The sequence below is a fragment of the Myotis lucifugus genome, unplaced genomic scaffold (genome assembly GCF_000147115.1).
Source record: "Myotis lucifugus unplaced genomic scaffold, Myoluc2.0 scaffold_3, whole genome shotgun sequence".
NCBI lineage: Eukaryota > Metazoa > Chordata > Mammalia > Chiroptera > Vespertilionidae > Myotis > Myotis lucifugus.
Window position 1 is genome coordinate 27,198,480 of NW_005871051.1, and position 27,814 is coordinate 27,226,293.

The 27,814-nt window shown below is 40.1% G+C and overlaps 1 protein-coding gene across 2 annotated transcripts in view; it reads right to left on the reverse strand.

Moving 5' to 3' along the window:
• Positions 1-222: 222 nt before the first annotated feature.
• Positions 223-27,814, reverse strand: part of PDE6D (phosphodiesterase 6D) — a 49,001-nt gene continuing 21,409 nt past the window's right edge. Inside the window, exons 3-7 of one of the 2 annotated variants that reach the window (XM_006082636.3) lie at positions 27,360-27,438; positions 4,091-4,179; positions 3,375-3,500; positions 2,555-2,660; positions 225-809 (exon numbers count right to left, since the gene is read on the reverse strand). In XM_006082636.3, the coding sequence (XP_006082698.1) occupies positions 728-809; positions 2,555-2,660; positions 3,375-3,500; positions 4,091-4,172 (396 nt within the window). In that variant the 5' untranslated portion in view covers positions 4,173-4,179; positions 27,360-27,438 and the 3' untranslated portion in view covers positions 225-727. Of the gene's footprint in view, positions 810-2,554; positions 2,661-3,374; positions 3,501-4,090; positions 4,180-27,359; positions 27,439-27,814 lie in introns of both variants that reach the window. The other variant, XM_006082635.2, reaches the window with a different exon arrangement.

The following is a 27,814-nucleotide window of genomic DNA, read 5'->3' on the forward strand; positions in this document are numbered from 1 at the left end:
AACCACTAAATATAATGTCTAAAAGACAAGCATTAAGGTCATTGGTCTTGCTCAGGTACGTTTTATATTATTGGAAATCAGGAACTGAAGCACTCAGGAACCATAAGCTCTATCAGCTGGTCTCTGGAGTAAAACAGAATTGCGATCCTATGGTCTGATAAATGTCATTTTTCTCATCATGGAGCCAAGTTTGTGTTCCAGAAAAAGGAGAGATGAAAGCAGTGCCATGTTAAAGACTGTAGGAATATTTTAATTCATATTTCAATTCATTACATAATAATATCACAGTCTATTTTACAAGTTAAATGTATGAGAATGTATGAAATAGAAAAGGTAGGAAAAGACTAAATATGGGTCAAGAACATGAATTTTTCCAAAGCCAGGGGCCAAAAGAAGATGCGTGCCCTGTAGGACCCAAGGAGGAGGCAGGGAGGGTGACAGGAACAGCATTGGCTCCTGCACTGGCTCCTGGTGTGTGTTTGTCCCATGTTTACCCTGGGAAAGAGTCGAGGCATGCCCTCTGCCCTGGTCTGAGGTGGGGAGTTAGCCTGGTCAGTGGAAGATGGCAGCTTGAGTGCAGAGCTGGTCCCCTTGTGGCCGCAGGTGGGTTTTGTTGTAGAGGGAATTAGGGGTGGAAGTGTCAAAAATCAAATGTGTGGAGGAAAAAAGTAAACAGTTTCCTCTGTTCCCCCCAAAACCCAAATTCTTGAAATGCAATACATTCTTCTCAAACGTAGAAAAGTCTCACTCTGGATGTGCTTACGAGAAGATCGTCGTCAAAAAACTTTGTCTCTATGATAACATTCCCACTGTGAGTAAGAAGAGACGGCAAAAGAGCGATGTGTTAGGCAACAGATTTCATTTCCAGAAAGTGATTTCAATCTGGGTTTGCTGGGCCCTGGACATATACCCACCTAGCACCTTGGCTTGGGGACATTCAAATCTGTGTCTACATGGGGTAGAAGTCTAATATGACATTTAACTTATGTGACTAGGTTTGTCTTCCTCAAGTTCAGAAATCAGAAGAGAGAGCATGTCTTAATCCTTGGTACACCCTTAGTAGAATGCTCTGCACACAGGGGTGCTTATAAATATACTGATTTTCTGATACACAGAGGTGGTGTCTTTCCCTACAACACTGCTGTGGGTTGGTCTGTCCTTCATCTGTTCTCCTCACTTCGGGTAATAGCACTCTGCTCTTCTTTTGGGGAACCACCCATCTCCAGTCCAAGGGTCCATCAAGTGGCTCCTCCCTCTCCTGGCAAAAGGGTGGACAAAGGATGTAATTTGGGCCAATCAGGATCTCTCCCTTGAGCAGGATCCTTCCCTATGGCTGCTCCTTGAGGAAAACATCCACAGATTTTTGCCATCCTTCAAGCTGCCAGGAGCTCAGCCCTTTCTGTCATGTTAGCCAGGGTCAGTTTCTATGGCTCGCAACGAAAGAACCCCAAATGATAGATCTGCGTTGGGAACCGAGTTAAGGGCAACAGAGGTACTGTTTTGGGGTTCTAAAAAGTAATGAATGACTTCAATAACCTAAATATATTGTCAAAGACTTACTGGTTCTAGTACCTAAAAGAAATCAGGCCTGGCCAAGAAGTCAGATTATGGTTAATAAAATCTAAAAAATGCCCTTCTGCATACGACACTGTATTTTCCCAGGGTAATTAATAGCCAGAAGATACATTTTTGCTGATAATTAATTATAAGATAGGTAAATAATTCAAGATCTGACTGGTTTGTAGAATATAAAAATACCTACTGTTGTAATTAAAAAACTACTAAAGACTTATATATAACTTCTATTTACAAATTCAACATGGCTTTAGGGCCTGTTTAGAGAGATGATCCAACATTACACAATTACCTGTGTGAATAACTCATTACTAGGCACTTTACTAAAACCTTTGAAAGACAAATATCTTTTCCTAAGATAAAATGGTGGGTGGGTAGTTATTGACAGTGTTTTTGGACAAAGGACAAAGTAATTATTATTTGAGTAGGAAGCACAGCTATTAAAATGGTAAGGTATAATGAAAAACTATAACCAAACATTATCCTCTAAAACAGAATTAGGACTTTACCAGATTCTGTTAAAGGCCATTCAAACAAAGTACAGAGTACCATAAGTTTGGTAGTCAGGAAAGGGAAGAAATTAGCATGGATTTAATATAATATAGATTACATGCCAGCTTCCTTCTATGTCATCTCACTTTATTCTCACTACACCTCTGTGAGAGAGAATTATTAATTCTATATTTAGAGAGAAGAATAAGGACCAGAGAGGTAAAACAGATTGTCCAAGATTACATAGTCAAGTTTAATCAGGAATTTAGTCTAAAGGTCTAATCTAAAGTTTTCTATCCTTTCCAATCCATCACGCTGCCTTTTTCACATGACAAAAGTCAGTACCTGTAAAGTCAGATACCCCTGGATACTCTTTTGGCCTCTTTTTAAAGTAGGTTGCCTGCCCACTGAACAGGACCATGAGTCCCACCTGCCTGGAATGCCTGCTTCTAGATACATCCACAATTCCTGCGGCCTGCTCACTCACGTTAGCACGCTGGCGGTCATCATCTGGGACTCGGGCGCTGCCTCTATCAGGGACTGCCAGGTGTTTGTGGAGTTCGGGATCACAAAGCCAAACTCGAAGGACCATTCTGTGGGAAGAAGGAAAATGGATCAGTGGACATCCCAGATAGAGTCTCAGGGCTCCTTGTCCCTCTCCTTTAGAGCGAGCCTCTTTTTTACCTTGAGAACCACCAATGAAACCTCCCAGGACAGAGGCATAAAAAGGACTCCCTTCGGCTGTCCTCTGAACTACACCAGAGGCCTAGTCCCTATGCTCTGGAGTCTAAAGAACTAGGACCAGTGGGTGAATACAGTATAAGCAAAGTTGTCTTAGAAGTAAGGCTGGATGTAAATAAAAGTATAGAACAGAAGTATAGAATAGGCCTTTTCACTTGGAATGTTAGCTCTAGGACACATATGTGCACTCTTATACTCATGGTGAAAACTCAATGCAGAGTGGCCCTGCCAGTAAAATCTGTGAGACTGTATGGAGAGCACTGTACCAGGCCCTAATCAGCAGCTTCCTTGTGACCGTGTTACAATACCACCTCAGTGACAAAGCAGGCACCGATGCCTGGCCCAAACTGTCAGAAACCTTTTGTTGAGCTCAAAGCCCCTTATAGTGCCAGCTTTGTTTCTGTTTATTCTCACTGGGGGTCCCCAATCTTGCAGGGTGTAGGAATCCTGTCACAAACTGAGTTGCAAAGTGAATGTTATTAAAGCGGTGTTTTATAGCTCATTGCGTCTTGCCTTTTGTCCCTGTCACCCTAAGCCTGGATTTCAGGCACGGAGCAGCAGAATACCTTCTAGGCATTGCCCTTTGAAGTAAACTTTTTGTTCCAGGCGGAATTTTTCCATTTGTTCTGCTGAAGAGAAGTTCAATTCTCGAGACACTGCCTTGCACTTGAGAATTTTCTTCGGAACACGGGCTGGTAAAGAAAAGGAAATATTGAAGCCATTCTAAATTAAAGCACATTACTATGGTGCTTCAAGTTTCTGGAAACTGATTTAGAGAGCCCATTTTCTATGTTAAATTTCAAAGAATGCCTTAGTAACAGAATTATACTTTTTAATTAAAGAGGTCCCCAATTGGTAAAGTATATCTGACTGAAAGATTATCACGGCACATCAGATTTAGTGCGTTTAAAGGCCTTACCTAGCTACTGTCATCAGGAAAGGGGCTGAAAGGGCAACTTCTTTCTACTGTGTTCTATTGGTTTTAACCCCTTAGTTTTTCTTTTTATTTAAGGGAGATGAAAATGCAAATTTTATTTGGGGAAAAAAATTGAGTCTTAGTTTATATCTTTGGGTATATTCTAATGATAAAATTTCAACACAAAGTGGGTTCTGGGAAGTGGAGACAGAAACTTAAGAAACTAGAAATCTCAATAACATGTAGATGAATGTGCTGTGCCTCCAGGGCTCACCCTCCTATTAGTCTGCATTGACTTAACTCCTTAATGCTTAGGCCCTGCTCCCCAGTCATCAAGAGCTTTGCAGACAAAGGGTCGGAAAGTACCTTCATGCTCCACTCCAGGGACTGACAAGTCTTCTGTGCCTTGCCAGAGTATCTTCCCTGTCTCAGCATCCCGGAGGTTCATCCAATTTCTGATCAAATATATTGAGGAAAAATAAGGCACTAAAAGTGACTTCTCCTTTGTACTTGGCCTAACTGCTAAGTGCCATCCAAGCAAATAGGTTTGTGTAGGCGAGTCCATAAGACATGTAAAGGAAGAAGCACGAAACCCGGAGGAGATATTGTCATCTACAACATAAGAACCAAAGATTGCACACATCTAGAAAGAGGTAAAAAACAAACAGTGCCGCTCTGCCAGTGTGGCTCAGTGGTTGAGCATCGACCTATGAACCAGGAAGTCATGGTTCGATTCCTGGTCAGGGCATGTGACCGGGTTGTGGGTTCAATCCCAGTGGGGGGCATACAGAAAGCAGCTGATGAATGATTGTCTCTCATCACTGAAGTTTCTATCTCCCTGTCTTCCCTTCCTCTCTGAAATAAATAAAAAATATGTATATTTTTAAAAAGGACACTCAGAGAACAAAAAAAGAAATCTAGAAAAATATACATTTTGATAGCAGAACCAAACAGCTCAAATGAAAACAAAGGTTTTTGTTGTTGTTTAGTTTTTAAAAACTATGGACAAATCATTAAAGGAAAAGAAACTTAATATTATCCATACATGGAGGCTAAGTATGAGAAAGATAGTTAATATGGTTAAGTATGGGAAAGATGGTTAATATTTTTAAAGAAACTGAGCTTCAATTCAGATAGTTGATATAGCTTATGTCTTTTTTTTTCTTTTGCTGTCTAGCAACCAAATCCTCTTCCCAACAGCACATTGCAGCCTCCCTTCCCCAATGGGAGGCAGTGACTGCTTTGCACTATAGCAACTAGAAGATCCAGAACCTTTTTCCTGGTCCTGCTGCAGCTGGAGGCAAGGACATAACTAGGCTCAGACACCTGGGTACTTCATTCTGGGGCTCTGAAACTGTAGTCACACAGGACTTGAGGAAAAGCCAGCAGTTCTTCAGGAGGGGCAGCAGGTAGTGCTAACCTGGCCATTCCTGCAGTGTGACCACTGCTATGGGTCCAGGTCCTCCACTGCCAGTCAGTTTCCAAAGCCCCAGAGAGCCTTTGAGCCTTTCCCACTGTTTGGGTAGCTTGCAGTTGAGAACCCTGAACAACACAGTTTTTTGTTTGTTTTTGTTTACCAGAGGATATTTTTTTCCATTGATTTTTTTTAGAGAGAGTGGAAGGGAGGGATAGAGACACAGAGAGAGAAACATCGATGTGAGACAGACACACATTGATTCATTGCCTCCTACCCCTTCCCCCTCCCCTCCCCAATCTGGGCTGTGGATCAAGCCTGCAACCAAGTTACGTGTCCTTGACCGAAATAGAACCCTTCAGTCCACAGGCCAACGCTCTAAATGTGGCTAGTTCTAACACGGTTTTTTAGAATCACTGTATATGTAATGGTACTACATTTAACTCATTGGGAAGGTTATTTCTACATTTTGCTGCTGTATAAGAAAAGTTACTAAAGATAACTAAAGGTTATCCAGCAGAGTGCCTTGAATGTGATGGGTATACTAGCTTCCTGTGCCCTCCACCTGCTTATGAACACGCCCCCCCCCCCCCAATACACACACACAAACCCACTGCTTTGAGGTTGTGTTGGCTGTGCTACTCTCCGCCTGGAGTGTGCATTCCTAACAAACTCTCCTTCTGTGCTCATTACATCGCCAGGTACTGCTGTGCTTCTACATCTAGGTGGTTTTCTCTCTGCTTCATATTTCTAAACTCCACTTTTTTTAAACAACTAAATTAAAAAGCAAGTCAAAAGTATACATACTTGTTTAGGTCATGTCTTACAATTCTAATTACTACAAATATGTTTACCCATTTTGGGGTCTCTTGGGATTAAGAGAAAGCTTCCCCAACTGGAGAAATAAAACAATAGATACTATTGCTCTAGCAAGCCCATTCTGAGCTCAGATCTAACCAGAATGGCCTTAGCCTTAGCTGGTTTGGCTCAGTGGATAGAGCGTTGGCCTGCAGACTGAAGGGTCCCGGGCACATGCCCAGGTTGCGGGCTCGAAATGCAGCCGATCAATGATTCTCTTTCATCATTGATGTTTCTCTCTCTCCCCCTCTCCCTTCCTCTCTGAAATCAATAAAAATATATTTAAAAAATAAACTGAAGGGCCTTAGACATTTAAGCCTAAGGTTTTCAGAAGACACACTACTCATTCGACCTCCTCTGTGCATGCTTTTCATTCTTTCTCTACAGAGAGTCTCTTATGTACCAATCCAGCCACAGTGGACACCAGACTTTCTTTCTTTTTTTAAAAAAATATATTTTATTGATTTTTTACAGACAGAAAGGGAGAGGGATAGAGAGTTAGAAACATGGATGAGAGAGAAACATCAATCAGCTGCCTCCTGCACACCCCTTACTGGGGATGTGCCCGCAACCAAGGTACATGCCCTTGATCAGAATTGAACCCGGGACCCTGCAGTCCACAGGCCGATGCTCTATCCACTGAGCCAAACCAGTTAGGGCCAGCCTTTCTTAAATAATAAAAATAAAATTACTTCTAAAGTTCCAGGATCATATTCAAGTGGGGGCAAGACTACTGCAATAAAAGCCTTGGAGAAGGAGCTCCCCTCACAAAGCAACAACTGGATCAGACCTAGCAGCTTCCAGAAAAGTATTATTGTCACTGGCCCAGATCAGCAAAGAAAAGCCTTAATAAATAATTCAAAATTAAAGAAATAAAAACAGAGCTCCATCCAACGATGATGGGCTAGAAGACACTTAGAGCCCCTCCACATTCTGTAGTTTTAAGGGTGAAAAGGAAGGCTCTGAGTTCATAGTGGAGATGCAGCCATTTGGGAACAGCCTTATAAATCATAAAAATACAAATCCATGATAGCCTACTAGTAAAAAGAAAAAAATTATTGAGGTAGGTGTCTTAGAATAATAATAAGAAAAGCTGGACCTCTAAAGAGGGAGCATATTTGGCTAAAAATGTTGGAAATGAAAGGTAAGCTTTGATGGCTGGTCATCATCTGGCTGAAAACATTTTTGTTTGACAGTTTTTTGCCAAGCAGATTTTTCAGAGAAAAAGAGCCTGAGTTTTAAGACTCAAACGGCAAGTCAATTCCAATCTTGAGAGAGGAGAGGATTAAGTAGACAAGCTTTAAGGAGGGGGCCTGGAGGGACTATTTATAAATACCACCTTCTGGGTCAGCCAGGTCTTACATGACCTGACTACCTAGCATCCATCACCCAGACCGCCTGACATCCAACTGATAAGTGTCTTGGACCAACTAAGAATACAGAACTGATTAGTCTCCATAAGAACTTAAAACTTTCCTTTCTTCTTCAGCACACTTCTGGGTTTTTGCCTAATTGTGTTTACAAACTCTAAGACCCTTGAATATATCTTTGTTGTTTATTTCTTTAAAAAAAAAAAGCTCCCTGTGATTTGTGCACAGGACATGCACAAAGGAACACTCCTCGACTGTGGGGTGCCATGGCTCAGGGGAAAGCTGTCCTTGGTGGCCTCTTATTTGCAACCAGACAGACAAAAGAAGCACTCTCATATGTAAAAGCAAGAGCATCTTTAAAATAAGCTTCAGAGCCAAAACAATAAACTTCAGAGCAAAATCAATAGTTTGTAAAGTGTCAAGCCTTAGGAAAGATTAAAAAGAGAAAGTAAATGAAGATAAACATTATGGAAGAAAAAGAGACTTGGCTCACCATGGAAGGTTATGTAAGTCCTCTTATGTTAAAGAACATATGTGATCTGGTATAACTTCAGTCCAGGGCAGGAGTTGGGGACAGATCTGAGGTAGAAAAGGCATTCATGGAGATGGTGGTAGAGTGGGAAGGGAAGGCGTGGGGTTTGGAAGAAACCAGTTAGATGAATGGGGTACTAGGTAAATTTCCTCTAGAGATGTGAATGCAGGGACTGGAATAAAGGATTTAAAATATTTTGTAATAACCATCTTGAAGCATTTTGGAATGATACACTGGTTCTTGGAATCTTAATTAGTTTTAAATGGAAATGGTTCACATCTGTTTTTATACACTGAGTGGCCAGATTATTATGACCACCTGACGTTTGTAGGCAAATTAGCCGTACACTGCATCGTATGGGATATGGAAGCCTAAGGCCTGTTCGAACACCTTTGCTGTCTGCAGTTACCAAGATAAAACGTCTCCAATTCACACAGGAACACAAGGATTGGACAATCGAGCACTGGAAAAAAGTCATGTGGTCTGATGAATCACGTTTCCAGTTACATAATGCAGATGGCAGAGTGAGAATTTGGCAGAAACAGCATGAAAGCATGCACCCCACATACATGAGTACAACCCTTCAAGCTGGTGGGGGCAGTGTTATGGTTTGGGGCATGTTTTCCTGGCATGATTTGGGCCCTTTAATTCGTGTGGAACAACATCTGAATAGCACAACATACCTAAGTATCATTGCTGATCAAGTTCATCCTGTCATGTTGATGGCGTATCCCAATGGAGATGGCTTCTTCCAACAAGACAATGCGCCATGCCACGGTGCTCGTATTGTGCAGGAGTGGTTTCAAGAACATGAGGGAGACTTTACCTTGCTTAGGTGGCCCCCATAATCACCAGATCTCAATCCAATTGAGCATTTGTGGGACGAAGTTAAAAGAGCCATCAGGCAGCTGGTTCCACAACCATCAAATCTCACAGAACTGGACAGTGCTATTCATCAGGCCTGGTGTCAGATTCCTCGCATCACCTTTCAACATCTTGTGGAGTCAATGCCAAGAAGAATCGCCGCAGTATTGAAGGCAAAAGGTGGCCCAACGAAGTACTGATGGGGGTGGTCATAATAATCTGGCCACTCAGTGTATATTAAACAGAACAGATCCACTGTGCATGCCACTACCTCACTGGCCAGTTGAGGGAGGAGGAAGCAATGAGGGAGATTAGGGGAGGGGAAGAGAGTAGAGAGAGGCAACAGGGAAGGCAAAGATGAGAAAAAGGAAGGAAACACAGAACACACACAAACAGAGGGAGAGAGGGAAAGACATAGAGAGTGAAAGAAAAAAAGATACTCAGAAAAAGAGACAAACAGAATGAAGAGACAGCTCCAAGATAGAGGGGAACAAAACAGAAGAGCTCAGCAAGTTTAGGATAAGACTCCAGTGTTTCCTACTTTAACATAACACTGGCTTATAGGAGTTGTCTTAGCTACTGCCTTTCATAGAACGACTTGGAATTGATGGGAAGAGGAGGAAGACTGTGAAAATGTTAATTGGCTGATTCACAGTTTCCTGTAATTTACCATCCAAACTGTGGTACTTCTGAGAATGAAAGAGGGTGCTAACTGGATAGCAAACTTATATGAATTGTTCATGTAAAGTGTTTAGAACAGTGCTCAGTGCATTATCTATTACTGTTATTATTATTTCTTTATCATCTTTCTATCAGCCTCCTGATGGTTTTCCTTACTTCTATTTTTGCTTCCTCTTCTAATCCATTCTCCTCACAGAAGGAAGTCGTTTCTTAAAATTGGAAAATAGATGTCAATCCCTGTTTACCTTTGCACTTAAAACAATTTTGAGTTCTCTGCACAGTTTACAAGACCCCCTCAGTCACAATGCTCTAGCCACAATGGACTCCTTTCTCTTTCTCCAATGCACTATAGAGTCTCTTCTGCCTGAGATGCCCACACAAGTGCTCTTCCCCTTAACTCTTCAGACCCGCAGGTCCTGGTTTGCGGCACCTCCTCAGATTCTTAGGACTACTCAGTCTACAGTGGTCTCTGAAACCAGATCTGCCTGACTCCTAAGAAAATCACTAGAAAACAATTATTTTTTCCCCTACTATTGGCACTTGCTGTTAAGCTAGATCTCTTAATTTCTCTTTTATATTGTTGATATAATGATCTTCCAACTAATTTCTCTCCTTCAATCTCTAGCCCATTGTTTTGCCAAGTGTAGTTTGATGACCTTGTTAAATATGTTGTTTCTTCAAAACAACAATGATGTATCATCTCACACCTGTCAGAATGGCTATCATCAACAAATCAACAAACGACAAGTGTTGGAGAGGATGTGGAGAAAAAGGAACCCTCGTGCACTGCTGGTGGGAATGCAGACTGGTGCAGCCACTGTGGAAGACAGTATGGAGTTTCTTCAAAAAGTTAAAAATGGAACTCCCATTTGACCCAGTAATCCCACTTCTGGGAATATAGCCCAAGAAACCAGAAACACAAATCAGAAAGGACATATGCACCCCTATGTTCATAACAGCATAATTTATAATAGCTAAGATTTGGAAACAGCCTAAGTGCCCATCAGCAGATGAGTGGATTAAAAACTGTGGTACATCTACACAATGGAATACTACGCTGCTATAAAAAAGAAGGAACTTTTACCATTTGCAACAGCATGGATGGACCTGGAGAGTATTACGCTAAGCGAAATAAGCCAGTCGGACAAAGATAAATATCACATGATCTCACTCATACTAGTATGTGAGATATAATGATCAACATAAACTGATGAACAAAAATAGATCCAGAGACAAAGAAACACTGAACAGAATTTCCAACCTCAGAGAGAAGGCAGGGGAGAGGGGATCAACCAAAGGACTTGTATGCATGCACATTAGCATAACCAATGGACACAGACCCTGGGGCAGTGGGGGCTTGTCCTGGGGGGCGGGAATGGCAGGGGCAGGTCAATCGGGGAAAAAGGAGACATGTAATACTTTAAACAATAAAAAAAAATGTTGTTTCTTAGGCCTCATCTCCAACCTATTTAATTAGAATCTCTCTAGAGGCCTGGGAATGCTCATTTTGAAAAGCAATTTTTACATGCAATAAAGTTGAAGTATCACTTGTCTAGTCTTTATAATCTAACTAGAGGCCCGGTGCATGAAATTTGTGCACTGGTAGGGTCCCTAGCGGCTGCTGGCCGGGTATTCCCTTCCTTCCCCCGGCCGGCCCCGCCCCCTGGTCAAACTCCCAGACGAACTCCCAGTCGAAGGAACAATTTGCATACTATGCTTTTATTATATAGGATACATTGTGACTAGAATTACATCCCTAAAATTACATCCCTAAAAAGCTGGATCATATCACTTCAGAGAAAATTTCCTAGCTTCTTAGTTTAGCACTTAAAGTTCTTTACTCTGTGGCACAAACATCTCTCCAGTCTCCCTTTCCACTTCATACCCTCGGCAATACCCCATTCTCATCTAGGCACAGTGACTTCACCATGCGCTCATGCACCTCTCTGTGCTCCACTTGGACACTTGTTTGAAGTCTCTCGTCAGAAGAGCCAGCAAAATCAAAAGAGTTGACCCAATCAAGTTGACCCAATCAAGTGTTATGATCACCACAAGGCTACATCAGGCAAGCTGATTAAAGGAGGTGTGAAGAAAACTTTCTTTACCTTAAGAGGACCCTGTGGAGGCAACTGTGACAGAGGAAAATGGGACTAACAATAACATGGTAATTATCATTGGCAGAAGCTGGGTATAATTTTCCCAGATGTACCAACTGCAGAGAAAAGCCATCCATATCACCCCAAGAAAATCTCTAAAATATATCAAGTGTGACTAGTCCACTTCTACCACTGAGAGAAGAAAACACCTTTGCCATAAACACTGTGCAGCAAAACTTGTTCCAAAAAACAGCAGAGTTTCTCATTGTGTGATGAGACTAAGAGAAAAGCAATAAGGCAGATGTCAAGTTCCCTAAAAAGTTACACAGCCCAGGATTTGGAATGATGGTCAGACTGTGAAGCTCAAGCTTGTCCCTCTGTCCGCTGCTGCCTCCTTCCCATGATAAGGAATAAAGCAACAATAAAACAGCCATCTTATTCTTGGTGCTCTGCCATCATCTTTCTTATCCGTTCCTCCAAAGATTAAAGTTCATCCTTGTTTCTATTGCAACTTTAAAAAAATTACTGTGTCTTTTTTCTTAACGAAATGAAAAACAACTTATTTGTAAAAAGACAGAAAAACTAAGTCTTAAGCACTTCTATAAATATCCAACTGCTCAAATGAATGGCAACTCTGATTTCATTCACAGTCTCATGAAAGTGAGAGGTAAAATATAGCTTTTAATCCTTTCAACCATTAGCAGTTCAGTCTCCCTTAGTTTGCTCATTCTTGTATATCCTGAGTTTTATGGTCATTGGCTGGTGTAGAGTTAAAGACAAGTATTAGGTGATGGAAGAGGAATGTAGGAATGTAAGTTTTTAACAATGGATTAAAAGAAACATTTTGTATTTAGGGAGTCAAGAAATATTGAGCCAGGAGAATAAAGGTGCTATGTGTAAAGTAAGTCATGATTCATGCTTACTGGAAACACAAACACTAGAAGCATTCCCTTTAAAGTCAGAAGTAGTACAGAGAACACATTATTCTGGAGGTATTAGGCAATATAACTATAAGAGAAAGAAATAAGAAATATAAAAATTAGAAAAGGGAAAGTAAATTATCATTATTTGCAAGTGATAGGATTATATATCTAGAAAACCCAAAAGAATAAAATGAAAACCTACTGTAAATAATAAACAAATCAAATTGATGGGCTCAAAATTAATATACAAAAAGAAATATATGCCTTGTATATTAACAAAGATCAGAAAATGTAGCAGAATGAAAACATTTCATCTGCAAAAGCAACAAAAAGTTAAATACTTAGGAATAAACATATATAAGTTGTAAGCTCTATCAGAAAAACTTTAAATGCTACTGAGGGACATAAAAATAGTCTATCAAATAAAAGAGTAATATGCAAATTAACCGCCACTTCGCCATAAAGATGGAGGCGCCCACAGCCAATAAGGAGGGAATATGCAAATTGACGAAACAAAGATGGCAACGCTGGCCGGAGCCATGGAGCCAAGCCGGCGCCCCAGCCAGCTCTGTAGCCGCCGCCCAGACAAAGCCATAGTGGCAGGGCCGAGGCAGAGGTGGTTAGGGGCGATCATGCCAGGAGGGGAGGACAGTTGGGGATGATCAGGCCAGCAGGGGGGGCCAGTTGGGGGTGAGCAGGACAGCAGGGGGGGCAGTTGGGGGTGAGCAGGCCAGCAGGGGGGTGTCAGTTGGGGCCAAGCAGGTTGGCGGGGGGGGCAGTAGGTGGCGAGCAGGCCAGCAGGGGGGGCAGTTGGGGGCGAGCAGGCTGGCAGGGGGGCAGTTGGGGCCAAGCAGGCCGGCGCGGGGCCAGTAGGGAGAGCAGGCTGGCAGGGGGGCAGTTAGGGGCGATCAGGCCAGCAGGGGGGGCAGTTGGGGGCGAGCAGGCTGGCAGGCAGAGTGGTTAGGGGTGATCAGGCAGGCAGGCAGGTGAGCGGTTAGGAGCCAATGGTCCCGGATTGCAAGAGGGATGTCTGACTGCCTGATGTCCTGTGGGATCGGGCCTAAACCAGCAGTCAGACATCCCCAAGGGGTCCCAGATTGGAGAGGGTGCAGGCCGGGCTGAGGGACACCCCCCCCACCCCGTGCACAAATTTCGTGCACTGGGCCACTAGTCTTAAATAAATGGAAAGGCACACCCTAATTTTGAATAGAAAAAAATTAATGTCATAAAGATGTAATACTCCATAAATTAATGCAATGTAAAATTGTAAAAAAATGTAAATTTAATGCATTCCAAATAAGTGTAACTATAGGATTTTTAAAAAACCCGATAAACTGATTCTAAAGTTCATATGGAAGTATGAGAATCACCAGGAAAATTCTTAAAAGAAGAGTAACAAAGACTGGTGCCACCACTGTGGAAAACAGTATGGAGTTTCCTCAAAAAGTTAAAAATGGAACTCCCATTTGACCCAGCAATCCCACTTCTAGGACTATATCCCAAGAAACCAGAAACACCAATCAGAAGGGTATATGCGGTCCTATGTTCATAGCGGCACAATTTACAATAGCTAAGATTTGGAAACAGCCTAAGTGCCCATCAGCAGATGAGTGGATTAGAAAATTGTGGTACATCTACACAATGGCATACTATGCTGCTGTAAAAAAGAAGGAACTTTTGCCATTTGCAACAGCATGGATGGACCTGGAGAACATTATGCTAAGCGAAATAAGCCAGTTGGACAAAGATAAATAACACATGATCTCACTCATATGTGAGATATAATGATCAACATAAACTGATGAACAAAAATAGATCCAGAGACAAAGTAGCACTGAACAGACCGTCCAACCTCAGAGAGAAGACAGGAAAGGGGGGAGGTTAGAGATCAACCAAAGGACTTGTATGCATGCATATTAGCATAACCAATGGACACAGACACTAGGGCAGTGGGGGCTTGCCCTCGGGAGTGGGAGTTTCGGGGGGGGGGGGGGTTGTCAATTGGGGGAAAAAGGAGACATGTAATACTTTAAACAATAAAGACAAACAAACAAACAAAAGACTAAGTTTATTTAAAAAAAAAAGAACAGTAACAAGAAACAAGTAACAAATATGTCCTTCCAGATATTAAACTTAGAACGGTATAGTAATTAAAACAGTGTGTAATGCTGAATATGACCAGACAGATCAATGGAAGAGAATAGAAAGCTCACCTAGAAAACACAATCATAGGGAACTTAGTACATATTAATAGGGACATTTTAAATCAGTGGCAAAACAATGAACTATTAATTAAATAGTGTTGAAAGAAAAGGATAGCCATGTAGAGAAATTAAATCTCTATCTCACTCCTTTCATTAAAATGTATTTCAGATAGATTAAGATTTTAAAAATGATGAAAGGAAAGGAGGGAGAGAGGGAAGGAGGGAGAGAGACAAGGAGAAAAGAGAAAGGCAGGTGGGAGGGAGGAGAAAAATACAAAGGGAAAAAGTGAGTGGGAGTGGGAAAGATCTAATATGACAAAAAAATCCAGAAGCCTTTAGAGTCGCTTCCTTCTCTGACCAAAACCTGCAGACTGCCAGAAGTCTTACTTCAGAGCTACTGTGTCATTGTCTTATTCCTCCCACTTAAAGTCTAAAGAACCTCCTAGTTCTTTTAATATATAATTTATTCCTCCATCTGATTTAAAAACAAACACATTCCAGCTTTTAAACTAAAAGAAACTTTTTTTTTTTTTTTTTTTGCAGGGGGGGGGACTTAGTTTTCACTGTATAACCTTTTATAGTGTTTGAAAATTTTAAAAATCTGTCCATTAACTTAAAATAAAAGCATAAATAACTGATAAAAATTACTTTTTTGGGGGGGGATTAATCCTCACCCGAGGATATTTTTTTCCATTGATTTTTAGAGAGAGTGGAAGGAAGGGGTAGAGACAGAGAAATACCGATGTGAAAGAGACACATCAAGCCTGCAACTGAGGTATGTGCCCTTGACCAGAATCAAACCCATGACCTTTCAGTCATCAGGCAGACGCTCTAACCACTAAGCAACTGGCTAGGGCTAAAAATTACTTCTTAATTATTAACCAAAGACAGATCTAATTTTTCATATTTTAGGTTACTTGAATTTCTTTCTCTCATTGGAAGCTTTTCTCTAGTGATGATTTGATCTCATTACTCTAATATACAGTAACTTCCTGATGAAGGCTTTGCCACAGCTCTGTCACGCCAACTTTGGCATTGTTGGTTTTATTTCACTAAAGGCAGAGGTGTGAGGCTTCTTTAAACACAGGGGCAGAATTACAAGGTCTCATATTTGTACCTCCTGGCTAAAACAGACACTATAATCCTACCTCCCTAAAAGAATTAACATTTAAAAAATCAGTTCCCACTTTCCAAATGGCTCCACCCCCAATGCCTATTTCTTGTCTTCTTCCTGTCTGATTTTCTTATACTGCTCCCCATAACACTTCCCCTTATTCTTAACTCTCAAAGTGCTGTTAGCAGGCATTTTGTGTACTAGTTACTGCCTCCCTAATTTGATTATAGGCTTCTTGAGGGTAGAGGCGTTACCTTTCATTAAGTTGATAGCAAAAGCAGGAAATTTTTGGCTGAGTTCCTGGCATTTGATCATGTCAGTCAGTAACTTTTCCATTGTACCAAAAGGACATAGCAAAGATTTTTCTTTTTCTTTTGGGTAATATAGGTAAGAAGGATGAACAGTTATTAGAAATTATTAGGTTTGAGGTACTCTACATAAGGATAGTCAATGTTAATTTTTTATAGGATATATTTTCTTAGGAATAATTTTCATTTTAGAATTGTTTGAATTAAGGCAAAAAAAGCGACTAATTTTTTATCCTTACCTGAGGATATGTTTATTTATTTTATCTTATTTATGTAAAGAATAGTTTATTGATTTTTAGAGAGAGAGGAAGGGAGAGGGAGAGAGAGAAACATCATTGTGAGAGAGCAATACTGATCAGCTGCCTTCTGCACACCCCCTACTGAGGATCGAGCCTAAAACCTGGGCATGTGCCCTGACCAGAATCTAATCGGCAACCTCCTGGTGCACAACCGAGCCACACCAGCCAGAGCCTGTTTATTGATTTTAGAGAGAGGAGGGGGTGGGGGGAGAGAAACATCCATTGATTGCTTCCCATTCGCACCCCGACAGGGGATGGAACCGCCACCTAGATATGTGCCCTGACTGGGAAGTGAACCTGCAACCTTTTGTTATATGGGTCGACACTCCAACCAATTGAGCCACTCTGCCAGGGTGGAACTAATTTTTCAATCAGTATTTTTTAAAATTCTACTTTGTAAAGTCCATTTATCTTGTGGCGATGCCTGCCTGCCTAATAAGTCCATGGCACTTATTAACAGTATCTTAGAGCAGTGATTTTCAACCAGTATGTTGCAAGAATTTTTATTTTATTTTTTAAATTTTATTTTACATTTTTCCCCCCAAGAATTTTTAAAACATGTGATACCTGACTATTTAAGTCAGAGGCACTGACCTCTTCTCCCTTAGAATGTCAAATAAAAAAATGACAACAGCCAACACAATAACAACCATCCAGTGTGAATGAATCAAAATTATACCTAGGTTTTTTTTTTGTCAGATTGGCAAAAAATATATTTTTTGGTGTGTCACTGAATTTAATAATTAGTTTATGTGTGCCATGAGATGAAAAAGGTTGAAAATCACTGCCTTAGAGTTATTATACAGTTTTTTTAAAAAAAATATATTTCTTTATTGATTTCAGAGAGGAAGGGAGAAGGAGAGAGATAGAAACATCAATGATGAGAGAGAATCATTGATTGGCTGCCTCCTGCACACCCTACACTGGGGATGGAGCCCGCAACCCAGGCATGTGCCCTTGGCCGGAATCGAACCTGGGACCCAGCAGGCCGATGCTCTATCCACTGAGCCAAGCCGGCTAGGGCTATTATACAGTTTTTATTTATTTAGCACTTGATTCTTATTTTTAGTTTATTTAAATATAATCAAATTCTACAGATAATCCTTTCCTACCATTTTCAGAACAGTTTAGAATTATAAACTTTGGAAAATAGAAATCACTAAAGATGCTACAAATTCAAAATGGGGGCACATTCCTAAAGCTGTGCCAGAAAAGCCAAGATCATTAGCTCTATTATCATGAAACTTGAGCAGGTGCAAAGGTATAATTTTAAAACGGGATATTATTATAAATAAACAGCAGAATCAGTCTCCTTTATATTTTCATACTACTTTTAGAAAATTGCTATCTTTTAAAAATGAATAAGTAGAGCCCGGCCAGTGTGGCTCAGCGGTTGAGCATTGATCTAGGAACCCAGAGGTTGCCGGTTTGATTCCTGGTCAGGGCAATTGCAGGCTCGATCCCCAGTGGGGGTGTGTTCAGAAGGCAGCTGATCGATGATGTTCCTCTCTCAGTGATGTTTCTATCTCTGTATTCCTGTCTCTTTAAAAATCAATAAAAGCATATTTTTAAAGAAATGAATGAGTATATCTGTTTGCTGCTCATCTGAATGTACACATTTAGCTAGAAAAAGGTATTACATCTAAGATTCTGTGAGATGCCTTAATGTAAGAGCCCAGAGAGAATGCTTTTCTATGCAAGTGGATTTAATTTTAGCAATTTCACAGTCATATGAAAATAAGGATTTTTTTTGTAAATTAAATGATTTACAAAGATTTGTAGGAATTTACTGTTTTAAAGGTACTAAATGAATTTTTTTAAATGAATGGAGTAACTTTTCTCTGATAAAGCCCTAATTTGAGAGTTGTAAGTGAATTTCTATTCCTGTGATTTCCTAAGGCCATGATAAGTCTTCACTGTGATAGGGAAGAATTCCAATCATGTTAGATGATAACAACTTTTAAAGATTATACCCCATTTAGACACACTCACATTTCAGATACTGAACCCCCTAAAAACTAGAACTTAATTTGTCACACCACCATAATATATCTTTACCTACCTCACAATAACTCTCTCTTTAAAAAAATTCCTTTCATGTCTTTATAAAGTTACCTTTTTTCCTTTTTTTAAATCCAAAGACCCTGAAATGCATCACTGTAATATCAATGACACCTTATAATAAGTATAACTTTCAATATTGCCTCAAGCAAGGATCAAGATCAAACTATCTACCGCAAACTTTTAAGGCAGCATGAACTTTGTTTGACCAAGAGAACCTGAAACTGCTATATTAGTAACTGCTGGCAGAGATGGCTAATGTCAATTTGCTCCTGTTACATTATTTTCCTTTGTCTCAGTCAGCCACAGATGAGGGCGACGGGGTTTGCTTTTGACTTGTAACAACAGCAGAGGCTATGGATTCCCTCCCCTGACTAACTTGACTCCTGGCTCCTCCCCTGGAAACAGTAAAACTGGAGACGGAACACACCAAACAGGACGAGAAATCTGCTATTCCATGAAACTTTCAGTTGGCTCCTTGGGGAACACAGAAATGTCCCTCAGAAGGAAATTTTGTGGAGCTGGGTTTGACAAAAATTTCACTAGCTTGTTACCCTTTGTTCTTCTTCTTTTTTTTGTTAATCCTCACCTGAGGATATTTTTTTCATTGAGTTTTAAAGAGAGTGGAAGGGAGGGGGAAGAGGGAGAGAGAGAAAGAGGAGGGAGAGAGTGAAACATCAATGTGAGAGAGACACATCAACTGGTTGCCTCCCACATGCACCCCAACTGGTGCCAGGGATAGAACCTGCAACCCAGGAATCGAACCCAAGACCCTTGGTGCACCGGCTGATACTCTAACCACTGAACAACACCAGCCAGGGCTACCCTTTGTTCTTTGCTCAACATCTCATTTCTTTTAATACACATCTACTGACTCTGACTGTAAATAAGATAGCTGAAAAGCAGCTGGTTGGTTACATGACTGTTTTGCATGGTTATTCAACAAATGAACTCTCAGGGTAATTCTAAAACATGTTATCCAGGTAAAACAGTAGTTAATGGGATCATATCAATGTTTATTTCCAATTTTGATAATATATTATGGCTATGTAAGATGTTATCATTAAGGGACATTGGATGAAAAATACATGGGAACTCACTGTACCATTTTACAACTTCCTGTAAGCTAAAATTATTTCAAAATGAAGCTTAAAAATAAACAAAATAAACAAAGACACCCATATGTACATCCACACTACTTTCTAAGACAACATTTAAGACTGTAAGGCTATGCTTTTCTTTATGGCAGTGGTTCTCAACCTTCCTAATGCCACGACCCTTTAATACAGTTCCTCATGTTGTGGTGACCCCCAACCATAAAATTATTTTCGTTGCTGCTTCATAACTGTAATTTTGCTACTGTTATGAATCATAATGTAAATATCTGATATGCAGGATGTATTTTCATTGTTACAAATTGAACATAATTAAAGCATAGTGATTAATCACAAAAACAATATGTAATTATATATGTTTTTTTCGATGGTCTTAGGCGACCCCTGTGAAAGGGTTGTTCGACCCCCAAAGGGGTCTCGACCCACAGGTTGAGAACTGCTGCTTTATGGCCTTCAATATCCCATTGCTGTTTTACTTATGTTTAAACCTTATCACTCGAGTTTTTCCTTAGTAATATCAGAGTAAATGATATTCCAGTAATATAACAAAACTTTCAGTAGGGAAATTAAGCAAAGAGAGGCCAGGAGGGGCCTCTTTTGACTGGGATTTCTTTCTCACCCTGAGAATTACTGGTTTCAAGGTGGGGAGAAGATGCAGAAGAGTTAATAGTTGTGGAGAGGGCTGCTGAGTTATGAACAAGCTAGCGGTGGGTTTGAACCAGAGTAACTAGGAAAACAATGGTACTTTATAAAAATTAAGGAATTTAGAGAGAAAATTGATTTTATTTTAGAGAGGAGAGGAAAACTGTTGATAACAGTCTGGTGAAGGAGGATGCTAACTGGGAGGGCCTTCAAGTACCTCAAGGATGAAATGGAAAAAAAAAAAGAGGTTAATGTAGAACATGTAGGTGGCAGAGGTGGGAAGTACACTAAAGTTTAAGTCAGGCTACAATAATTAGTGTGGTGCTAGCACAAAAATTGGCAGATTGATGTACTAGCAAATCTATCTGTGACCCCAACACATGTTGACTTTAATATATGCTAAAATCCAAATCAGTGAAGAAAAATGGTTAATTATCTCACATTGCTTACTATAATATACTCCAATTGACCACAACAGTTAGAATATAAAGAAAATATAGATGAATATTTATAAGACCTACGAATGAGGAAGGCTTCTCTAAGCAGAAAAACAAAAGGAGAAACCATTAAAAGAGTAAAGCATATATAATTCCACAGAAAAAGTTCAGAACCTGAGTGGTTTCAGCAGGAGAGGGAGGACACTAGGGCTGGGAACTGAGATCAAAAGAGATAAGTTGATCCAAGTGGTTTTAAATTTTTATAAGGAGAATGTATTTGTGTATTACCTGAATTAAATTTAATTTCAAAAGTATTTCAGAAAATAAAAATGTAGAATAACTTCTATACTTCAGAGTCATAAAATTCAGCCAAATGAAAAACTAGAAAAATATTTATAATACAGCAAACAAAAGGACAGGGTCTTTGCTACATAAGGAGCACTTATATATGAAAAAGATAAACAAGCTCAAAAGAATACTATCCAAAACATAGGGGAAATGCAAATTTTCACCTATCAAACCGGCGTCCTGAGCCTGGCCCTTAGAGTAGGTGAGGACGAAAGAGCTGTCCTCCCCAGGGTTCCTAGGGAAATGGCCTCCTTGGGGGCGGGTCAGGTTTCAGTGTGGAAGGCAGTTGGGAGGGATGCTCAGTGAAGAGCTCCAGAAGGGAGGGGATTTTGTTTAGAATGAAAGGAGCTTTCTGACTGGGTGGTGCTGGGGAGAAATTGGTGGAATATAAAGCAAGGGGAGGAGACCACCAGAAAGGACTATTGCCTAGAGCCGTGGTCGGCAAACTGCAGCTCGTGAGCCACATGCGGATCTTTGGCCCCTTGAGTGTGGCTCTTCCTAAGCCTTTGGAGTACCCTAATTAAGTTAATAACAATGTACCTACATATATAGTTTAAGTTTAAAAAATTTGGCTCTCAAAAGAAATTTCAATCGTTGTACTGTTGATATTTGGCTCTGTTGACTAATGAGTTTGCCGACCACTGGCCTAGAGGAGTCTGCATTTTGGGAGGTATAGGACATTTATAGAAATGAGGTCTGCATGAAGTCATTTATAGCTTATTCTCAAGGTTTCCAGCTTTGGCAAAATTATTTTGGTGCCAAAATTCTTGAGGGCTTTGTCTCTTTGGGCATTGACCTTCATGACCAACCCCCCACCTTCCTTTCCAATCAGTCACCAAGCCCTGATATTTCTTGCACTGAAATGCATTTTCATGTATTTCCCCCCCCCAATCCAATCTACAAACTACTGCCAGACTATTGTTTCTAAAATACCAGTTGGATCATGTCACCTCCCTGCTCAAGACCCTCCCAGTGCTTTCTACTGTCACAGGATCAAGTGCAGACATATGTCATTGTCTGACACCCTTAACTATGAGGTGTCTCCAGTTCACCTAAAAAACCATATGCTCTAGCCCTGGCTGTTGTGGTGGTGTGGTTGTCGGTAAGATTCCAGTCAGGGCATATGCCTGGTTTGTGGGCTTGATCTCCAGTAGAGGATCTGCAGGAGGCAGCCAATGGATGTCACATTGATGTTTCTCTCTGTCCCTCTCCCTTCCTCTCTAAAATCATATTTTTAAAAATCCACAAAAACAACCCACCTGCTTCAGCCAAAGTAGTTCAAATCATTGACCTGTCCCTATAAGTGACACTATCCCTTAAAACCTTGTTTTATGCTTTTCCTAAGCCTTATTCCCACCTGAAACCCCTTCCCTTTTTACTTCTCCATATTCTAGCATTCTTTCATATTCTGTTTCAGTCCCTCTCCTCCTACCGGTAACTGGTACACCATGTGGTTAAGGCACAGGCCTGAAGTCTCACGGCCTTGGTTATAATCATGGCTCTGTCATTTAACAGTTTTGTGACTTTGGGCTTAGTTTAAGGCTTAGTTTGCAACTCCAAAAAGCAATAAAAACCTATATGATTTTTGTGAAGATTCTATGAAAATTAATTAATGTATGTAAAACTATACAGTGCCTGGAATACAGTGAGTACTCACTAGGATGAGTATTAACCCCTAGAGTGCCGGGGAACGCGATCACGCTCCTCCTGTCTTTCTCCAAAAGTGCTGGGAGCGCTATTGCGCTCCTCCAGCAGTGTCACTATTAGATACTAGTAGTTCACTCTTTATTGACAGATGGCACCTAAGTGCAGAAAACAAATGTAGTAAAGGTTTCCTTAAGTTTTTGAATATGTAACTTCATTTACTTGCGATTCATAATTTTTTTCCTAAACTGCTGTAAAATAAAAAATGCCTTGGCAATTTTAGCATAGTTCCTAGGATATTGGTTGGCACTCAAAGGGCTAATATTATTGTCAGAATCACTCTTTTCTCTGAGTATAGTCTTTTTTGTGTGCACTGTTATTTTATCTCTTACATTTAAACTTCTTTATTTAGGTCTTGTTTCTTCATACTTTATATACTTTATCTCATTAACACTCATGTGCCAAAGTCCTGTATAAGGTGCTTTATACACAAAACCCCATGAGTTAAGTATCATTTAACTCTATTACATCGCTTTCTGAGTGGAAAAATTAAGTTTTGGAGACATTGAAAACTTTACCAATATTAAACAGCTAGTTAACAGTGGGATGAAGATGCAGGTGATTTTCTGATTGATTGAGTTTTAAGACTGAAAATTGCCTAGGAGTTCTATGAATGATCACTGAGCAGCCCTAATGAGCCAGTTCTGTCCTTCTTTCCTTACCTGGAGAGAGAGTTCCCTCAGGGAGAACTGATCACTGTCACTAGATCTGGCTTCAACATCGATCTCCAGACAGCCAGAGCCTATGCTTTCCTCTAGGGACTGCCACGACCCTTTGACTTTCAGAGAGAAAGCACACTAGAAGCTCCATGCTTTGTTACAAGAGAGAAAAAGATCATATCCAGAGTGAGAAATCATGCCATCAGGCATCAAAAACAAAAACCAGGTTTCCATCAGCAAAAAGCATTCTTTATACTCTTTAGTTTTCTGAGGAAAAAAGAGAGGCTCTTAAGAGAAAGAGCCAAGCCTTCTGAGTACAAAAGAGGCCAACTTTTCCCAAAGGTAACATTTAAAAGAATGTGAGTCTGAAGAGTCAGAAAGACAAAACCCTAAAGGGCATGGGAAGGACAGACCCCACTATTTATTCTTTAATCTAGTACATGAAAGTACAACTACATATAACTAAATTTTTTTTATATTCAACACAAAAATGGGCCATTATATTAACTGATATTGTAATTATGTTTACAAACTGATTTCCAGTGGAATCATTACAGCTTAGGCCTCTTTATGAGTCTAACATTTTCAGGCTGAAAAATCACAGCCTCTGAGCTAAAGATAAAATTTTATCTTGCTAACTCTCAAACTGTTTTGGCTGATAAAGTTTAAAGAACTCCTCCAAAAAGTCAAACAAAAGAAACCAACAGCCATAAAACAACAACAAAAAGCAAACTTCTTATGTCCAGGAAAGGTAAAGGCTTGAAGCAAGCATGCGAACTCGCAGCCCACAGGCCGCATGTTGGCCCGCAATGAATATTTTTGGGGCCCAGCCAATATAATGATATGTAAGAAACACTTTAATAAAAATTTCATACCTTAATTTTTACAATACACTGTTATACATAATTATCCTATATAATAAAACCCTAATATGCAAATTGACTGAATAGTGGAACAACCATTCACTATGAAGTGCACTGACCACCAGGGGGCAGATGCTCAATGCAGGAGCTGCCCCCTGGTGGTCAGTGCACTCCCAAAGGGGGAGCACTGCTCAGCCAGAAGCTGGGTTCACAGCTGGCGAGTGCAGCGGCAGTGGTGGGAGCCTCTCCTGCCTCCACTGCAGGCAGGTGGTAAGGATCGAGGAGTCCCAGACTTTGAGAGCCCCGGAGAGCGAGAGGGATATCTGACTGCCGGCTCAGGCCTGATCCCCAGGGCAATTGGGCCTCAGCCGGCAGGCGGACATCCCCTGAGGGGTCCTGGACTGCGAGAGGGTGCAGGCTGGGCTGAGGGACGCCCCCCGACTGCACTTATTTCATGCACCAGGCCTCTAGTTAATAATGAACTACAACGTTTGCTAATGACTGATTACTATAATCGTGTTGCATTCATTTCCCTTTACTGCCTTATGTGCAGACGCACCATTTCTCTCCACTAATACTAGCAGCAAATATTTTAACAGCCGATTGCCACGTCATTAGTCTTGTACTGACTTGTTTGGTGTGCGCAACAGAAAATATTTCACTTTTGGAGAACAAGAAAAATAGGTTTATTTGCGTTACGCTTATTAATTTGTGCAGTTATTCAGTGTCTGGTAAGTTAATGTTCAAGAAAAAATATTAATTTTTATTAAAATGTTCTATTATTTTATGTTAACAATTACTCATTTATTTCAGCCCTTTGTATTCAGCATGTCTCTATTGAAATAAAGCTACGTTTCTATGAAAATTGAAGCTTTTGTTTTTTGCGGCTCACATAAACTTAAACCTTGTTTGGCCTGTGTTAGCCTTTGAGTTTGACATGGTTGGCTTAGAGCAGTGGTTCTCAACCTGTGGGTCGCGACCCCTTTGGCGGTCGAACGACCCTTTCACAGGGGTCGCCTAAGACCATCCTGCATATCAGATATTTACATTACGATTCATAACAGTAGCAACATTACAGTTATGAAGTAGCAACGAAAATAATTTTATGGTTGGGTCACAACATGAGGAACTGTATTTAAAGGGCCAGAAGGTTGAGCACCACTGGCTTAGAGGGTAAAAAACAAAAGGTTCATCTACTTAGGAAATAAACATGCCTTCTTGCTCTACCGTCTCTAAACACCTCAGATGCTTTGGAGGTCAGAAGGAGTGGAATATACATGCCTATCAGTAGGGGACAGCCCACTGTCTGCCTCTGGAAATCCAAAGGCTCAGTATATGAAACTCCCTTAGTTGGGAGGTTGGGATTGATGGATAACATGGTTCGGAGGTTTCCCCTTTGTTCATCCACTTGTCAAATTCTCCCCAGAGGCTCTTTACTTGTGGAAGAAAAGCAAAGAACTTTATTCCTTTTTTTTAAAAAAAACTTTAAATATTTTTATTGATTTCAGAGAGGAAGAGAGAGGGAGATAGAAACATCAACGATGAGAGAGAACCATTGATCGGCTGTCTCCTGCAAGTCTGCAACCCAGACATGTGCCCTTGACTGGAATCGAACCTGGGACCCTCCAGTCCGCAGACCGACGCTCTATCCACTGAGCCAAACCAGCTAGGACAAGAACTTTATTCTTTACGTTTTTTGTTATTCTCTCCTACAGGTCTAGGGAGCATTACAGGAATCAGACTAATTAATATTGTTAAGATGACAGTACTTCCCAAATTGATCTATAGGTTCAACTTAAACCTTATCAAAATCCCAGTTGGCTTTCCAGAAATTGACAAACTGATTCTAAAATTCATATGGAGCCCTATCCAGTTTTGCTCAGTGGATAGAGTGTCGGCCTGCAGACTGAAAGGTCCCGGGTTCAATTCTGGTCAAGGGTGCATGCCCGGGTTGCAGGCTCGATCCCCAGTGCGGGGCATGCAGGAGGCAGCCGATTGATGATTCTCTCTCATCATTGATGTTTCTATCGCTCTCTCCCTCTCCCTTCCTCTCTGAAATCAATAAAAAAATATATTGAAAGAAAAAAAGGGATATATTTTTAAATCATTGATAAGGGAATTGTATCCAGACTATACAAAGAACTCTTACAATTCAATAATAAGACAATCCAACTAAAAAATGGGCAAGAATCTGGATAGACATTTCTCCAAATATACGGTATACAAATGATCAATAAATAATGAAAAGATGCTCAAATCACTAGTCATTAGGGAAATGCAAAACCTCAAGAAGGTACCACTTTATACCCTCTAGAATGGGTATTATAAAAAGACACAATAAAATGTGTTGATTAAAATGTAGATAAACTGGAACCCTCATACACTGCTGGTAGAGATGTAAAATAGTGCAGCCACTTTAGAAGAGTCTGGCAGCTCCTCTAAAGGTTAAACAGAGTGACCATATGGTCCAGCTATTTCAATCCTAAATTTATGCCCAAGAGAAATGAAAACATATGTTCACACAAAACTTGTACATATATGTACATATCAGCATTACTCATAATATCCAAAACTGTGGAGACAATCCAAATGTTCATCAACTGATAAATGAATAAATAAAATGTGGTATATTCACACAATGGACTATTATTTGGAATGAAAAAGGGATTAGATACTGATACATGCTACAACATAGATAAACTTTGAAAATACTATCTTAAGTGAAAGGAGCCAGAACAAAAGACTATATATTCGATGATTCCATTTATATGAAATATCCAGAATAGGCAAATCTATAGAGATAAAAAGTAGATTCATGGTTTCCCAGGGCTGGGGTGGAAGGGTAGGGGAAATGGGGAGTGATTGCCAATAGACACAGGGTTTCTTTTTGGGGTGATGAAGGTTCTAAAAGATTGTGTTGATAGTTGCACAACATTGTGAATACAGTGAAAACCATTGAATTGTACATTTAAAATGGGTGAATTGTATGGTATAGTGGATTTACATCATATATCTCAATAAGGCTGTTATATATATTTTAAAAAGAATTGTAGAGATATCAAGAAAAAGTCTTCAAAATTAACAAAAGGGTAATAAATATTTCAAAAGGCAAAAATCTAATAAAGAATCAGAGAGACACTTACTAAGCATGTGAAAAAGGGGTCTGTAAGAATACAAAGGATCTAGCACAAATCTAAAATGTATTCTTGGTCTGGATCTATTCTGAAAAACAAAAGAAAAAAACATTTTATGTCAATTATACCTCAATAAAACTGAAAAAAGAAAACACTAGGGAGTCTAACACAACCTGTTCCACCTTTTTTTGAAGTTTTATTTTATAAATGACAAAAAAGTCTGTTCTGCATATGAACTCTGTAGATATATGAAAAGCTTAATAGTTCTTTCTCATGCCCAAATATACCTTCCACTCTAATGTTTTCTAAACCAATCCTTTGACAGTAACAAAAAAAATACAGAATCAGCTATCAAACCTACTAAGGCTATTAATGAAATCCATAATTCATTTGCATAGTCTCTTAAAGTTTATAGATTACTTTTACACATATTATCTCAGCTGACCCTATCCTTTTAAAAATGA